The sequence below is a fragment of the Mauremys reevesii genome, linkage group 2 (genome assembly GCF_016161935.1).
Source record: "Mauremys reevesii isolate NIE-2019 linkage group 2, ASM1616193v1, whole genome shotgun sequence".
In the NCBI taxonomy this organism is placed as follows: domain Eukaryota; kingdom Metazoa; phylum Chordata; order Testudines; family Geoemydidae; genus Mauremys; species Mauremys reevesii.
The window spans coordinates 86202262-86218515 of NC_052624.1; the positions used below are offsets into that span (position 1 = coordinate 86202262).

Below are 16254 nucleotides of genomic sequence, written 5' to 3' on the forward strand. Positions count from 1 at the left end.
AAAGTCAAGAGTTCTAACAGGCCTTTTTAATAATACAGTGCACACTTTAAAATGATGGTTTCATTTTTTATTATTCAATATTTTATATGGACTTTTGTATTGCAGCAAAATCCTTTGGTTCTCAGATATTACTGCTAGAAAGAGATTAATTAGATACAGACATAAACCACACTGTGACCTTAAAAGGCTCTGGGCTCATCACCCAGATCATTATGTTTCCAAGAAATTGAGTGTCTTGCCTACAACACTGTTTACTGAAATAAAATTTTAAATGGTTCAAAGTCACAACTTCCAACTGACTCATTTTTGTTACTGTAAAACAGCCAAACGATTCTAAAGTGACTTTTACGGGTACAAAGAGAACAGGGTCTCAAAACTGAGATAACATAACTTATCTCAGACAAACATATGACTTTACCTTCCAACACTGATGCTTAGCATAGTATTCTCCTTGTGCAATCCATTCTTCTGGGGTTGAAGTTTTAACAAACATGCTATCATCAAAATCTAGGTAGTGGAGAAGAGGGAAGAGTTATTCTATGTTAGTGGTATGGTGTAAGAGAAGACACTTAATATATGTTAAAACTAAGGATTATCATCATTTTACAGTTTTCCATGATTTACGCTTAAATCAGCTGATCACACCAAGGAGTAAATTAGATTTTTCCTATTTTTTTTACTTACATTTAAACAATTCAAGTTTTATTTTAAACAGCCTCTAGAAATTTTAGTTACTATGCAGGTAACAAAGATTAGAGTCACCTTACTGTCCCTTAACAATAAATAGGTTGTTTCATTTGCTAACAAGTAGTTTGATTTAACTGAGAGTTTTTCATAATCAATACTCAGTGTTTATGGGTTGGTTGCATACCTTCCTCACTTGTACAGGAAAGATAATAAACACTGCAGATATTTTAGAGCTAAGTTAAAGCAAGCAAAACTCTCGCTAAAGTCAAATGGAATTTGCTTGAGCAAGGAGCAAGTAAAAAGTATAGTATTTTACTCTTAAATGTACATTAGAGGCAAGCAAAAACACACACACACACCCCATTCATCATATTATGATAATTCAAAAGCTGGAAATATTGGCTAAGAACACGGGAATTTTAACTGGTTTAATACAAACAACAAACATTTAGTGGATTATCTTGTTTTCAGAGTTTTATAGGAAGTTTTGATGTAGCTTTTACCTTTGTTTTCATCTATTTTGACAACTTGAACAAATTCCCTTTTGATGAAATATTTAAAAGCCGGAGCCCGCTTGTCACTGTTTTCATCAAAGATCCAAAGATTGACTCTGGCTCTTGTAATGGCAGTATACAGCTGCTTCAGCTCTCCATTGAGCATCTAGGATACATTGATTAAAAAAGACAAATGACATGATATGTGCAGGAAATTATATGAGTGCATAGTAAAAGGAATGCTATGAGTACATACTTTACTTTAAATAGTTAATTCTGTATCTTAAAATAAGCCACATTAAATATTAAGGGCCTGATTTTGAATTATGCCTGCAAAAATGCATGTGCAATTTTGCATCTAATTTGTGTGCAATTACTTGTACTGCAAGTTAGAAAGTTCCATACACAAAGAGACAGTTTTGTGTCTAAAAAACATTTACAGATGAAGTCATTTATTTTTGCACACAATTATGGACACTTCAAGTACAAATTAAACAAATAATAACAATTAATAATAGGAGATATACCTATCTCCTAGAACTGGTAGGGAACTTGAAAGGTCATTGAGTCCAGCCCCCTGCCTTTACTAGCTGGACCAAGTACTGATTTTTGCCCCAGATCCCTAAGTGGCTCCTTCAAGAATTGAACTCACAACCCTGAATTTAGCAAGCCAATGCTCAAACCACTGAGCTATCCCTCCCCCCAAATTTCTCTCACAATTTTGAAAAATCTGGTATTAAGAGTCTGGTTCACTACTGCATCCCTCATGTAACTTCATTGCTTTTAATAGATACAACAGTATAACACTAGAATAACAAAGAGGTCAATTAGTCCCTAACTCTTAATTTGTTTTTGAACCATAACTACTACAACTAAGAGTTAACTATATAAGATCTTTGCCTTCCCACCTGCTATATGCCCAAAAACATACAAACTTCTAAATCGCCCAAGAAAATCACATGTTCAGTAAAAGCCAGAAAAAAGAAAATGGATGGATCTGGAATTAATTAATTACAATATGTAATATTACTATATTACTGGAAGAACTGTTATAGATGAAAATGGCAAACAAGATTTATTAGGAGTCTTTCTTGAACTTTGAGATTTTTCTTAGTTTGTTGTGTGCTTGCTATCTCCAAACAATGTGTTATAAAAAACCCATAGTGTATCACCTTGTACATTTCTGGATTAAGCACCAGAGATCTGCTTTGAGTAGCAATATTTTTCTCTAAAGGTGTTTCGATCACCAGCTTGCTTTCTCCTAGCGAATCAGAGGAAGGGGTAAAAGAAGAAATGATCTTCCACTCTTTGTAAGCCTACAATTTGAGAAACATACAAAGATTTCAGGTTAGCTGAATCTACTGCATACCCATGCCTACGTATACGTACACATATGTAATATATATTTTAAAAACACATGCACACATCCAAGATTTTGAATGCAGCAATCTACCTATATCCTAAAAGTTGTGGATTGGGGCCTTAATTTGTAGAAATACCATACATAATTCTCAACTAAAATCTTTACTAAATATCTTTTCTGCTGCTTTTAAATTATTGCATCTTTTCTTTATTAAATGAAACACTGTTTCAATAATGTCAAATTTGTGGTACAAACCTGAAAAAGTCAAGAAAACCAAAGTTAAGCTTGATATATATGAAAAAAAGCTAGGTATTATTGACTCTCTTGCTAATTGTAATTTAAGTCAAAAACATTTTATGTTCCCTGAGTGCAAAAACCAAACTTCTAAGTTTCTTTTATATTCATACCTCAAAACATGATGCTTACATGGCAAAGTCAGTTAACAAAATAGTTTTTTACTCTGGAGACCTGTATCCAAATTCTGCCTCATTAAAGAGGACTCATCCTAACTTTTGACTAGACTTCTGTGAACTGTGCAAAACCATCATACAGATGGCTCTCTCTTTAAGAGAAACCAGAGATTTGACTTATGGATGCTAAAGATTATGGGGCAGATTCTCCTCTCACTTATGCTGTTTTAACTGTTGAAGTCAATGGCATTACTCCTGATTCACAACCAGGGCCGGCTCCAGGATTTTTGCCACCCCAAGCAGCGGGAAAAGAAAAAAAAAAAGCCACGATCGCGATCGGCGGCAGCTCCACCGCGCCGCTTTCTTCTTCAGCGGCAATTCGGCGGCATGTCCTTCCCTCCGAGAGGGACCAAGGGACCCGCCGCCGAATTGTTCGACGAAGAGCCCAACGTGCCGCCCCTTCCCCTTGGCTGCCCCACGCACCTGCTTGCTAAGCTGGTGCCTGGAGCCGGCCCTGTTCGCAACAGTGGAAAAATGACAGGAGGATCACTCTTCGGGACTGATGTATGTATATGAGCAGAGCTATGTTAAAAAGCTCAAGAAGTCCACAGTATACCTAGCTTTAGCCCAATGGCTCTTAACCTTTTCCAGACTACTGTATCCCTTTCCGTACCCCAAGCTACATCTCACTTAAAAAGTGCTCGCTTAAAAATCAGACAAATGCAACACAAAAGTGTCACAGCACACTATTACTGACAAATTGTCTATTTTCTCATTTTTACCATACAACTATAAAATAAATAAATTTGGATACAAATATTTTATTTACATTTCAGTGTATAGTCTATAAAGAAGTATAAACAAGGCATTGTCTGTACGAAATTTTCATTTGTACTGACTTGGCTAGTGCTTTTTATGTAGCCTATTGTAAAACTAGGCAAATCTTTAGATGAGTTGATGTACCCCCTGGAAGACCTCTTTGTACCCCCCAGGGTACGTGTACTCCTGGTTGAGAGCCACTGCTCTAGCCTATACTGCTGGTCCGTCACTTCCCTGAACCCAGCTCATATCACAGAAAACTTTTTAAATGAGAAAAATAAATACCAGAAATAAGCCAGTGCAACAGAAGATGCAGCAACCTATGTAGGGATGAGCGAGCAGCAGCTCAATTTGCTTTCCAATGAGCCCTGAGTCCTATTCTGTAGTAGAACTCACTGTCTCTAGAGAGAACTGTATATATTTCCTCAGCTAGGACAGTTAGACCAACTTTAGACCAACAGGAAGAAGTGCAATTAATTAAATACCTCAGAATCTGTGAAAAAGTTGTAAAGGAGGACGTCATCAAATTCTAAGCCCTTTGCTTCATAAATTGTTAGCACAAGTGCTAAACTAAGTTCCTCTGGAATCTTATCCTTCACCATTTCATTCGCTACCAATATCACCTGTCAAAACATAAAATGCATTAGTAACACATGAATTAAAAAGACAACATATTTCATTTAGAGGGTGGAAAACGAGCAATTAGTTATGGCAATGCCAAGTTATCTAAGAAGTAGACTACAGTAGGTATCAATGTAGTATTAAAACTATGTTAACTCCATGGATACTTCAGCACATTCCAGAAAAGGGGTTGCTAAGCTGCTTTCTGGCTGCCAGAACAGTGACACACTACCTCTTATTCTGAGATAGATGGAGAAATAGTGGAAGAGAAAAATCTGAATGAAAAGTGGAGCAGGACTGAGCAGAAATTACAATGAGAGAAAGTCAAATATACCTGTTTTTAAAAAGGTTCTGAGGCAGAAATGAGAAAGCTAAGTCCTGAATTTGTAAGTTATAATTTATCAGGAAGCAATATGGACACCAAAAGAATGTTGCAAGCAATCAGGGAATTGGTCCTTAAGAAAAGTGGATTGTGCTATTACATTTGGCTACAAACCAAAAAAAAAAATCTATATAAAACATCATAAACAAAAAGTAAAGCCAACCTGATGTGCTCCAAATTCAATTGGCTGTGTTTTTCTTTTGTTGCCTCTCAGTAAAATTGCCAGGTCACTAACACTGCAAGACTCTAAGACAGTAGGTTTAGGTCCGTCAAAGAGGCCAGAATCCCTAGGAAGACGATCAAAAGATTCTGGGAAATAGTACTGGAGTAAATCAACCACCCCAGAGGCCAGATGTAGAATTCCTGTGATGATCAAAAATACATATTACAAACGTAATATATACCTCACATAAACATAACTATAATGAAAATGAACCTTGTTCAGATTGCACAGCATCTGGAAATGCCGGATTAAGACTGTGACTAGGAGGAGACAGCAGCTGTAGGATACACTTTAAGCATCTCTGATTTGCAGGGCCACCACAAATCAGAACATAGGCTACGAGACTAAGCAAAGGTTAGAAACGTGGGGGGGGGGGACCCCATCAAGAGCAGAAGTAGACCACTTGTCCTCAAAATTGTGAATTTTGAGGACGGTATGGAAGCAGCAATTTAAGACAAAAACATTTTAAAAAAACCCATCCTAAATGGGTCAAATACCCCGAACAGAACATTCAGTGAGGGAAAGACTTTCAAGAATGACTGATGATTTTAGGAGGCTCCATTTTTGGGTGCCCAACTCAGGATACCTTAAAGGGATCAGATTTTCCAAAAGCGCTGAGCACCTGCTGTCTGAAAATCAGTTCCCTTTAAAAGTATCTCATGTTGAGCACCCAAATATTGAGACATTCACAATCACTACTGCCTTTTGAAGATCTTGTCCCCAAAACATAATATGGTAATTTCTTTACCTGAATGAGATCTGTAGTTTTGATATAGCTGATATATCCTTTTAGGTTTTCTAACAACACATTGTTTCTTGTCAACTGAGTTCTTGCTGGCGTAGTGGAATAGTGACCTCAGATCACTAAAACGAAAAGCAACTCCCTTCATTATGCTTTGTGCAGTGTCACCAGTAAGGAACATTGCATTAGGGTCATTGATGCACTTCATTAGCAGTGCAAGCTCAGCTTGAGTGAAGTCTTGAATCTCATCACCATAAAGCTCATGGATGGACCATGGTAGCTCCTCAAGCTTAGAGAGTCTTTGAGATAAATTGTATAGGACATCTTCCTCATCAAAGTAACCTCTTTGTGACCTTATCTGCTGATAAAGACAAAAGAGACGATAGATTTCACTCCGGTCTTCCTTGAAGTTTGGTGATCTCTTCCGCCCTAGTTTTTTGTACTCTTCTTCTGTAAGTTTACCCTGAGGACAACTTAGTGCTTCAAAAGACCCTTTCAAAAAAGATTTTATTTCTTTCCAAACCAATGCAGGGTTATAGGAGTTTTTGCCTTTCATCATTTTTGGCCACATTTCATTAGCAAACACATCATAAGTCACAAAAACTCGAGGGTCATTTTCTCTTGAGTGAGCTTCTGCAGCCTTTTCATCCTCACCATATTCTACTTCAGCATTACCTTCTTCCTCCTCATCTTGCCAATTTGGAATGACCAAATCTTCTTGAGTGGACCAACCAACAATGGTTCTTTTAAGACTTCCATCTTCATTCCTAAGAAAAAATGGATCAGGCATGGATGCATCGAGTAATAGTAACAACTGTTTTGAGGTGACATACAATGGGAAATTTTCATCTTTAACTTCTTGTAGCTTGTAAACATTTGGCTCAAGTGGCTGGAAATGACTTGTTGACTTAGAAGACTTACTAAGCTCAATAAAATTCCTCTGAACCTCTTGGCACAGAACGTGATTTTTAGTAACAAAGATCTGATGCAAGTGTTCCAATTTGTCGGATTCTACTGCGCTATGCTCTTCCTCCTCTTCACAGTCACCTGATAAATTCAATTCAGCGTCATCTGCACTTGAATATTGTTCACCATCATCTTGTTCATCATCTATGCTTTCCAACTCAATTGACTCACTAGAGTCATTGCTGCCTTGCTTTTCATCCTCCTCCTCCTCCTCCCCTGTGCTTTCTTTTTCAGATTCAATTTCAAACTTTCTTCTCTGCCACATTTGTCTAACCAGCAAAGGGGCTTCTGCCAACTGTGCTTTCTCCCAGTAAGAATGGAATTTCTTCCATAGTCTATATAAGCAACAAGTAGTCTTTCCTGTTCCACTCCGTCCAATTAAGATTATTGGCTCCATGGGCTTGGGACTGAGGTCAATCACTGCATACTCTAACTCACCAACTCTGAAGGGGTATTCAACAGTAGAATTCATATCATTTATGATGTTAAGTGCCATGTTAGTACTGAAGCTGTGAAATTTCATTATATTATATTCCGTTTCCACTGCGCTGGCTGGAGGGAAGTATTCAGGTATGATGTGTTCTTTTGTTTTTTCTGCCTCTGTGTCTTCAACATAACAACGAGGAATGCGCTTTTGCATTTTCAAGTTAGAAGACTGCTTGATTTTACTTATACCCTTCAGTTTTTTCCTCAAGATGCAGGACAAGCCACGGTTGTATGCAGTACATATAGTGCCGATAGCACGGTCAAGTTTGCAATGATCAAGAACAATGTCCCATATTCTAATGATTTCGGTGTAAACTCTCCCAGACTTCTCTAGAGGATGTATAGACTGTTCTGTCTCTATAATCTTTTCTGCAGCCTCACTACAACGGGGAGAAAAGTCTATTGCAAGCTCCCATAACATCCTTGCTCCTTTGTCCAGCTTAGCTTCGTACAGCTGAATATCGGCTTTCAAATGTTTTAGCCGCTTTTGGAGGCTCTGGGTCCATTCTCCATTTCCAAGCTGCTGAATTGCCAGTATAATTTTCTTTTTCATATAATGAGGTACAGCTTTGCTGCCTAGCTTCTTCAGCATTTCAGAAGTGCACTCTATTTCCCATGTCATATTATCAAAGTCCTGAATATATGCCTCAATGTCCTGAATCTGCCCACTAACTTCCATTGTTTCTTCACCTACACCATTAGGCATGGGCATGTCAGATTCACCACACTCCTTCTCAGTATCCTCCACTTTCTCAGGGTCAGCATCCTCTCCTTTACTGTGAGCCAAACTCTCATATCCACAGGTTTGCTGGGGCTCACTCTTTTTACCTTCAACGCTCGTTGGTGCTGAAGATGGGTTTGGTACCTGAGAATTATCCTCTATCGGGTTGTCACCCAATTGAAGACACTGGATTAAATCTGTGATTGTTTTCAGTAGGCTTTCCCGCAGAGTCAAGGGCTTATTTACTTCTCCAGTTTCTTGCTTTGTCAGCTGAGCATTGTCTGCTTCTTCCCAGTTATCAGGAACTGGATCTGTATTTTGGATATTAGCAGGTGCTGAGTTGCCAGATGATGCTCTCCAGACAGATGCAGATGACGAATGAGCTGTGCTTTTTGGCTGTGATGTGTTACAGACTGGAATGGATTTAGGCAGCTTAACTAGCTGCCCTACTGTATCTTGCCGGTGCTTCCTCTTCTCTGACACAGCTGTATTCCAGTTGAGTAGCCGAGGGTCATTTTTTTTTATTCTGTGCCTCACATCTTTTCCTAATTTATTTTTCAAGTTAAAGTTAATGTCAAACTTTGCTAACGAATCCATTATTTTCTTAACCTGCTTTGACTGTGCTTTCTGAAATATAATATGCATCACTGTATTTCCATTCTTATCTTGGCTGTTTGGATTAAGGTGTGGGAAAGTGGATGGGTTTGAACCAAAGAGATCCAGTAGATAGTTCAGAAAGCGTAAACCAATGTCATCTGAAAGAAATATAACAAATCACTAACTTAAATATACTTTCTCCTGAGAACAAGAAAATGTATATTACTAATCTCTTTACTACTATTAACTGAAAATAAATGTCCTTCACAATAATAAAGTGAATTTAGTGCTTCTAACACATCTCATTTTGATAGCCCTAAAAACTGAGGTTTTCTATTTATTCAGAAAAACAGGCACAACAGCAGCAATGGCAACAGAAGATTTGACACATTCCCCCCACCACTGTGCTGAATTTTTCTTTTAACCTTCTTGGGTGAGAGGCTTGTTTAGTCTCCATGTCTGCTCAATTAACAGCTTCTCCTCATGCAATTGCCAACAAAAGTGCCAGCTTTTTTGATTTTTCTGAGGTTGGACATTTGTCAGCTTGGTAGTGAACTATGTTGGGTGACCCATTTAAACGAACAACATCTGATGTTGGTAGCATTTGGTCACTGTAAACCGAGTCCAACTTCAAACCATTTTCCCAAAGCTGAAGTTTCCTGAGCCACCTATATGCCCTACAGAAGATTAGAGATATCAAATATTCTACAGTCATGTGGCAATTTGAGTACACATGAAAAAACAATTTCTAAATTGTAAACCCTGAATATAGCATGATGGCCAAATTTATTACTAAAAATTTTCATCTTAAAAAAATGTATACAATTGTAAGAAAAACTTCAATAAAGACACTGCTTTAATCTTTTGGATTTACAAAACCATTTTTATACAAAACCTGAATTTTGAACCTAACTTGACAGTTTATCAGAACACAAGAAGGGCCATACTGGGTCAGAACAATGGTCCATCTAGCCCAGTACGCTGTCTTCCAACAATGGCCAATGCCAAATGCTTCAGAGGGAATGAACAGAACAGGGCAATTTATTGAGTGATCCATCCCTGGTCATCCAGTCCCATCTTCTGGTAGTCAAAGATTTAGGGACGCCTAGAACATAGTGTTGTGCCCTAAGCATCTTGGCTAATCGCCACTGATGGACTTATCCTCCATGAACTTATCTAGTTCTTTTCTGAACCCCGTTACAGTTTCAGACCATCCCCTGACAATGAGTTCCACTGTGTGTGTCAAGTAATATTTCCTTTTGTTCATTTTAAACCTGCTGCCTATTAATTTCAGTGACCCCTGGTTCTTGCATTATGTGAAGGAGTAAATAAACACTTCCTTATTCACTTTCTCCATACCAACCAAGATTTTATAGACCTCTATCATATCCTCTCTTAGTTGTCTCTTTTCCAAGCTGAAAAGTCCCAGTCTTTTTAATTTCTCCTCACTGGAAACTGTTCCATACCCCTAATCATTTTTGTTGCCCTTCTCGGTACCTTTTCCCAATCCTAATACATCTTTATAGAGATGGGGTGACCAGAACTACACGCAGTATTCAAGGTATGGGCGCATGGATTTATACAGTGACATTATGATATTTTCTGTCTTATTATCTATTCTTTTCCTAAAGATTCCTAACACTCTGCTGGGCTTTTTTTTTTTTTTTTTTTTTGCTTTCTTTTTGGACAGCCGCTGCACACTGATCAGAAGTTTTCAGAGAACTATCTACAATGACTCCAAGATCTCTTTCTTGAGTAGCAGCAAATTTAGACACCATCATTTTGTATGTATAGTTGGGATATTTTCTAATGCGCATTTCTTTGCATTTTCATCTGCCATTTTGTTGCCCAGTCATCCAGTTTTGTGAGATCCCTTTGTAAACTTTTCACAGTCTGATTTGGACTTAACCATCTTCAGTAACTTTGCATCATCTGCAAATTTTGCCACCGCACTGTTTACCCCTTTTTCCCATATCAATTATGAATATTTTGATCAGCACTGTTCCCGGTACAGATCTTTGGGGAACACCATGATTTACCTCTTTCCATTTGAAAATGACCAGTCAATCCTACCCTGTTTTCTGTCTTTTAACCAGCCACTGATCCATGAGAGGACCTTCCCTCTTATCCACTGTCAGTTTACTGTGCTTAAAAGTCTTTGGTGAGGAACCTTTTCAAAGATTTTCTGAAAATTTATAACAAAATGTAAAATAATCTGTATTATTTAATTTATACTAATTTCTTTTGGACTAAGCTCTAAAGTGTTTTACTCAGTTTTTATTCTGTTCTTATTGAGGCAAAGCTCCCATTGAAGTCAATGAATGCTTAGCTTCGTGAGGACCGAATGAAAATAGAGTAAAGAACTTAAGGAAATTATGGGGCAAATTCTGGAGACTCAATAGTTGTAACTCAGTTTTCAACATTTCTCTTCCTTTTCTTACCCTTCACATTTTTTTGGTTCCTATACAATATTAATCATTATACAGGTGTAGAAGTAGAAATAATAAATCTTCCTTCCTAAAATAATCAGAATAAATTAACGTTTAGGTGGAACTGTGCACCAAATCAAAGACTTACCTCTTTTATCTAAGCAGATGGAGACTGCAGCATGCAAAGGAGTATCGCCTTCGACAAGGGAAACACTCCGAGGATCTGCACCACTGCTCAGCAGCAAATAAGCCAATTCAAAATCATTATTTTTCAAACACATCTGCAATGGTTTTTCAGGGATGGCTCCAGTCCCCTCAGGTGAAGCTAGTGAAATAGATTGGAATATTTAAGATTAAATTTGATACACTAGATCTGTAAACTCAAAAAGAGCATCAAATGTAAGACATCACCTTCAGTTGTTGAGAGAGTAGATGTTAAAAAAGAATATATGCATTGTTTAACCAGCTGATCACATTTATACATTTAACAGACTATTAAGGAAATTCAAATATTAAGCCAACCTCATATGAACTCTCCCAAAACTGAGCCAAGTTAAAAACAACTTCTCTCTTCAAACATAAAGGCCAGGATTTCCCTCAACATACCTGCTTCAGTAAATCAGTGTAGAAGTCAAATACTTGAAGAATTCTTCTGGCTTCAGACATATACAGAACTATAGCGCTGCTTGTACACATTAGTGGTACACACTAAGATTACTTCCTCCCTCCCCTTTTAAAAATATTAATTTATCCCCACTGCTTCAGTCGAGGGGGGCTGGGGGGGGAACATGTCAGAGTAATCCTGATTTCCAAACCTAGCAGAAGAAAAGGACTAAAACAGAACAGATCCCAGAGTGTCACAACCAGTAACTGCTCCTCTTCTCCAAAAGCCCTCATATCTGGTGAGCCACAATGGCCATTTCATCTCTTTTCTCTCTCTTTAAAGCGTCAGCTACTTGCACTGAACACTCTTTGGAGAATGGAACTTGTCTTCATGCCTACCTTAAAACACCTAGAATACTGTATAGGAAGGTGGGGGAGAGAGAGAGAGAGAGAGAGAGAGAGTGCGCGCGCGCGCGCATTTTGCCATGAAAAACCTTAAGGAAAATAATATGGGGGTCCAAGGTGAGGTTAACTGTGCCTATTTACATTCAGAACAAAGAACACAAGCTCTTTACAGTTCTCCTCACCCAAAGTGAGAAAAACTGATTTCCCATTCAGATTTAAAGTGGAAACTTAAAAATGGATAAGTGTGGTAGTGTCTGCATGAAGAGCCTCCCAAGAAGTGAATAGCTAAAGCAACTGTGACACACAAAGGCAAAAATGTCAGTTCTGCTCTTTTAAGCAGGAAGAAATAGAGGAAAGGGAATGAGGAAGTAAAATAAATAAATAAAATACAATAAAAAAAATCAAGCAAAGCTTAAGGCAAAAAAATAATGCTTGACCATTTCCCCGCCAAATACAATCCTATATCCATTTCAGATTAGATTCTGCCACACTTACTCAAGCTGAAAGTAGCTTACTCCACAATCAATAGAGGGGATAGAATCAAGCATTTAATAAAACAGCTACTGCATTTACATTGGGCCAGAAGAGGCAGGTTGCGATATTTCTAAAATAATCTGTTTCAGTCAGCAAACAGAAGTTTCAAATCTTCTAGGACATTTTAATATCTGTGAGTTTTCACCTCCTCTTTCTAGCAAGCATCTTACGAGATGCACCCGTCGCTTATCCAATCTGTCAACCTGTTTGATAACACTGCCAATGTTGAGGTCTGAAAGACTGCAGTTTCTGATGAGTCCACCACATGATGGCATTTCCCCGTTGGCTTTCCGTGTTAGCAATAGCAAAACTTCATGCCACATTTGCTTCTCCAACAAAAGCTTTATGAAACTGCTAGCACAGGTATCATAAATGTCACAAACCATTTCTTCAGGAATTTCTGCAAGGAAGCAAAGCAAAAGATAATTAAATAGAAGCAGGGTAGCAATAAAATAATGACCAATGCAAACTGATTCCAGAATCACGGACTGAAAAAAAAATACAAAACCCCATTAAAATACAGTATATGTAACTGGCAGTCTTGCATTAATACTCTATATCCAGCACCATGAGGGGAAAAATAAACAAACAAAATCAATGCTACCTTAGGCAAGCAAAAAGGTTCTTTTCTGAGATCAGCTTAGGAGGCTTAAAAAAATCTAAGTAACCTTAATTTAAATAATGGAGTTTTTTAGATTCATAGATTTTAAGGCCAGAAGGGACTATTATGAACATCTGGTTTGAGATCCTGATAACAAAGGCCACCCTTAGAAGGCCATCAACTACATGATAAAGCTGCAGTTTGACCATATTTTTCAAGACAGAAGATTTAGGACTTCATAAAGGACTTCACAAACTAGTGGTAAATGAGTTACTACTTTAGTACCTCAAGGAAACAAGAAATCACTGGATAACTCAAAACTACCAATCAGACAATTCCCATTCCTGGAAAACGGCAAAGCAGTAACTCAGGTTCTTATTCCCTGAATGGGAGGTGAGTTGTAAACCACAATGATGCTCCAGATACCTCAAACCTTCTCACAAAGCATGAGAGAACTGACTGGACGTGGTACAGATAGAGAATGCAAAATCAGAGAGCAACTGCATCTAATTGTCCCAATAGTGCAAGTTCTTGACACTAGAAGAAAAGACCTTCAGTTTCAGAACAACTCTCGGTGTCAGGAAAGGAATCTTCATCAGGCACCAAATATGCACCTGTGGAATCTTGACTATTAAAGATTAGTTAATGCAGGAGCCTTTGGAGGAGAACCAAAGGGTTACAAGTAAAGCACCTTTGCTATTAAACCGTCTCAATCTAAATACAAGGGTACTGAATACAGAGGGGGCTTCCTATACTGAGATCAGATAGCAGGTAAAGCCAGATAGAATTGGACCAATTAGATTGGATTTAAATAACCCTCCAAAATGGAAGGGAGACCTGAACACTGATCAATACAAAAAATCAAGAAAAACTAAACACAAAGTGAAGGCAGACACAGACTCATTGTTTCCAAGTCAGAAGAGCGTTATTACCACTTTACAAAAAGAATTCTACTTTGCTTAACAACATGTATCACCAGAAGCTGCTTGGCTCCCTGTGAGAAGTGAGTTGGTCTCCATCCATGTCTTAATGGACAGGAGTGTGCACATGACAAAATATATCGCCACAACTGTCACTAACTCACAACCAGTAGAGTCCACGGATTCATAAAGACATGAAGAGTGAACTACACTTTTAGTCCTAAAGGTGATGGTCTCCTGGAAAGGGCTGAGGCACTTCGGTGAGGCAGTATTGAGAAGTCTGCAGTGCTGCTGCCTCTGCTATATCTGTTAAAGGACCTCTGTCTCTGAGGCTCTCAGTCTGGCACTTTTATCAAAAGGACTAAATTCATGGGAATAAAAGAGCTTTTATTCTCCTGCTCTCATCCCTCGATTTTCTGAAACAAACCTCAACAGCTGCACTCTTCTGGACCCTTTTCATCCTTAGGACACCATTTATCTTACTGGCTTCTAAGCTTCCCCCAGCAGAAAGTGTGACTATGCTAATGAACTTCAACTTTTCTTAGGGCAGGCTCATCGCAGCTGTGGCCAGAGGGACTACCCTTTGTCTCTAACAGAGAGATCAATTTACCAGACATAGACACTTAGGGCAAAAGCCAGCTCCCTTAGCAATGGAACTGGGGTGGTTCTGCTGTACAGAGGATGTGACATACATGGTATACGCAACGCAAAGGCCCACACCACTCAAACTCCCTGTGCAGCAGTGAGAAAGAAAAGGGCACAAGTGAGTCAGGAAGCAAGGCTGCTGCAGCAAACACATTCCTGTCCTCTCCATTCCCATTGGGGCCAGGCAGACTACTTCATCCCCCTCTTCCATACATCTGCTTAGTCCAGGACCTAGGCTCTGGATTTGGATCTTAACACAGTTCTATTCTGAAGACTGACTCTAAACAAAATAGCAACATGGGATTCCGTGTTTGCCATCCACCAATTATTTCCAGATCAAATTTGCCGAGTTTATACAAGTACATACATGAGTCTTCTGACTGCCAGCTCGAAAGATCTGAATAAAAGATTTCGCAGACTAAATTCTGCTCTCAGTTTCAACTGTGCAACTCAGTTGTCTACAAGTTCTTTAATTGGATTGCTCTGGTGTAACTGCGGGCAAAAATTTTCTCTACGGCAGAAACTAATTTAAATAGTTCTGCTGTAAGCCAGAACAAAAACACAGTTTCTTTTTGCTCGGTTGGCTTTACAATTCTAGCACTTTTTTTTGTCACTAAAGGCAGTATACACAACTTTGACACAGGGTGCAGCTCTGTTGAATAAGAAAATGCCATCATTTTTATGCTCTCTCTTTTCTGAGAAAAATTTTACTGTAACGTTCACAAATCACGAAAGTCTTTGACTCTTTTTGGAATTTAAAAAAAAAAGGGGGGGGGGGTTTAGAAAGAACCTACTCAGAAGGAGACTAGGCACAATGGAAAGATTCTATAAAAATGAAAGAGTTAGTATCCTGAAAATCTGGGTGAAGAAGAACAGTAGAGTAGAAACTCAGTGGCACGGTCATGAGTGAAGCATAAAAAGCTAGACAGCTAAAGAGTAGACCAGGGATTACTCACCTTTTTCTGATTACAACTGATAACCTTTAAATGCCCTTTTAATCGCAACTCCCTTACAGGCTTTCATATTTACAACAATACATTTCAAAACATGCTGGGGGTTACCCAGTTAGAGTAGCAGAGCCTTTGTAGCATTCCCATCACCAAATTCCCTTTCTGGTCTGACTGACTGCTTGCCAAGCAGCGTTCCCTCTCACACACCCCCAGCACACAGCCATAGTATGTGCACAGCTTTCTAAGATCAAGATAGAAAATGGTTCGATTAAATGTTAAGTTTCTAGCTTTTGTAAAGATGAAAAATTTCCCATTTTTAAATCCCATTATCCTTATACTGAAAAACTACCATGATCCACCACCTCTCACCCCTATAGTATCCCAGCATATCACCTCCCCAGCACTGAGTTCCAAAGTTTGCGAAATGCTGCAGAAGTGAAGAAAAATTAAAAATGCTTTTATCTTTTAGAAAGCAGCTGTTAGCCAGGTGTTGAGCTTTAGGGGGACATGTGATATTCCTGGGAGGGCTAACAGTTCTATATTTTGCTTTGCCCCCCGGGGAAATTCAGAGACAGGTGGCAAGATGCTATTGGCAGCATCAGAAATAAACTTGGTACGTACCATCTTAGAGCTGGGCTAGAAGGCACCTCCATGCC

At 38.6% G+C, this 16254-nt stretch overlaps 1 protein-coding gene across 4 annotated transcripts in view; it reads right to left on the minus strand.

The window, feature by feature from the left end:
- Nucleotides 1-16254, minus strand: part of TRANK1 (tetratricopeptide repeat and ankyrin repeat containing 1) — a 77838-nt gene that overhangs the window by 23252 nt on the left and 38332 nt on the right. For all 4 annotated transcript variants that reach the window (XM_039523829.1, XM_039523831.1, XM_039523828.1 and 1 more), the window contains 8 exons: nt 12628-12882; nt 11089-11265; nt 5748-8669; nt 4940-5139; nt 4259-4396; nt 2354-2497; nt 1191-1347; nt 419-507 (listed from right to left, as the gene is read on the minus strand). In XM_039523829.1, coding sequence (XP_039379763.1) covers nt 419-507; nt 1191-1347; nt 2354-2497; nt 4259-4396; nt 4940-5139; nt 5748-8669; nt 11089-11265; nt 12628-12882 — 4082 coding nt within the window. The remainder of the gene's footprint in view (nt 1-418; nt 508-1190; nt 1348-2353; nt 2498-4258; nt 4397-4939; nt 5140-5747; nt 8670-11088; nt 11266-12627; nt 12883-16254) is intronic.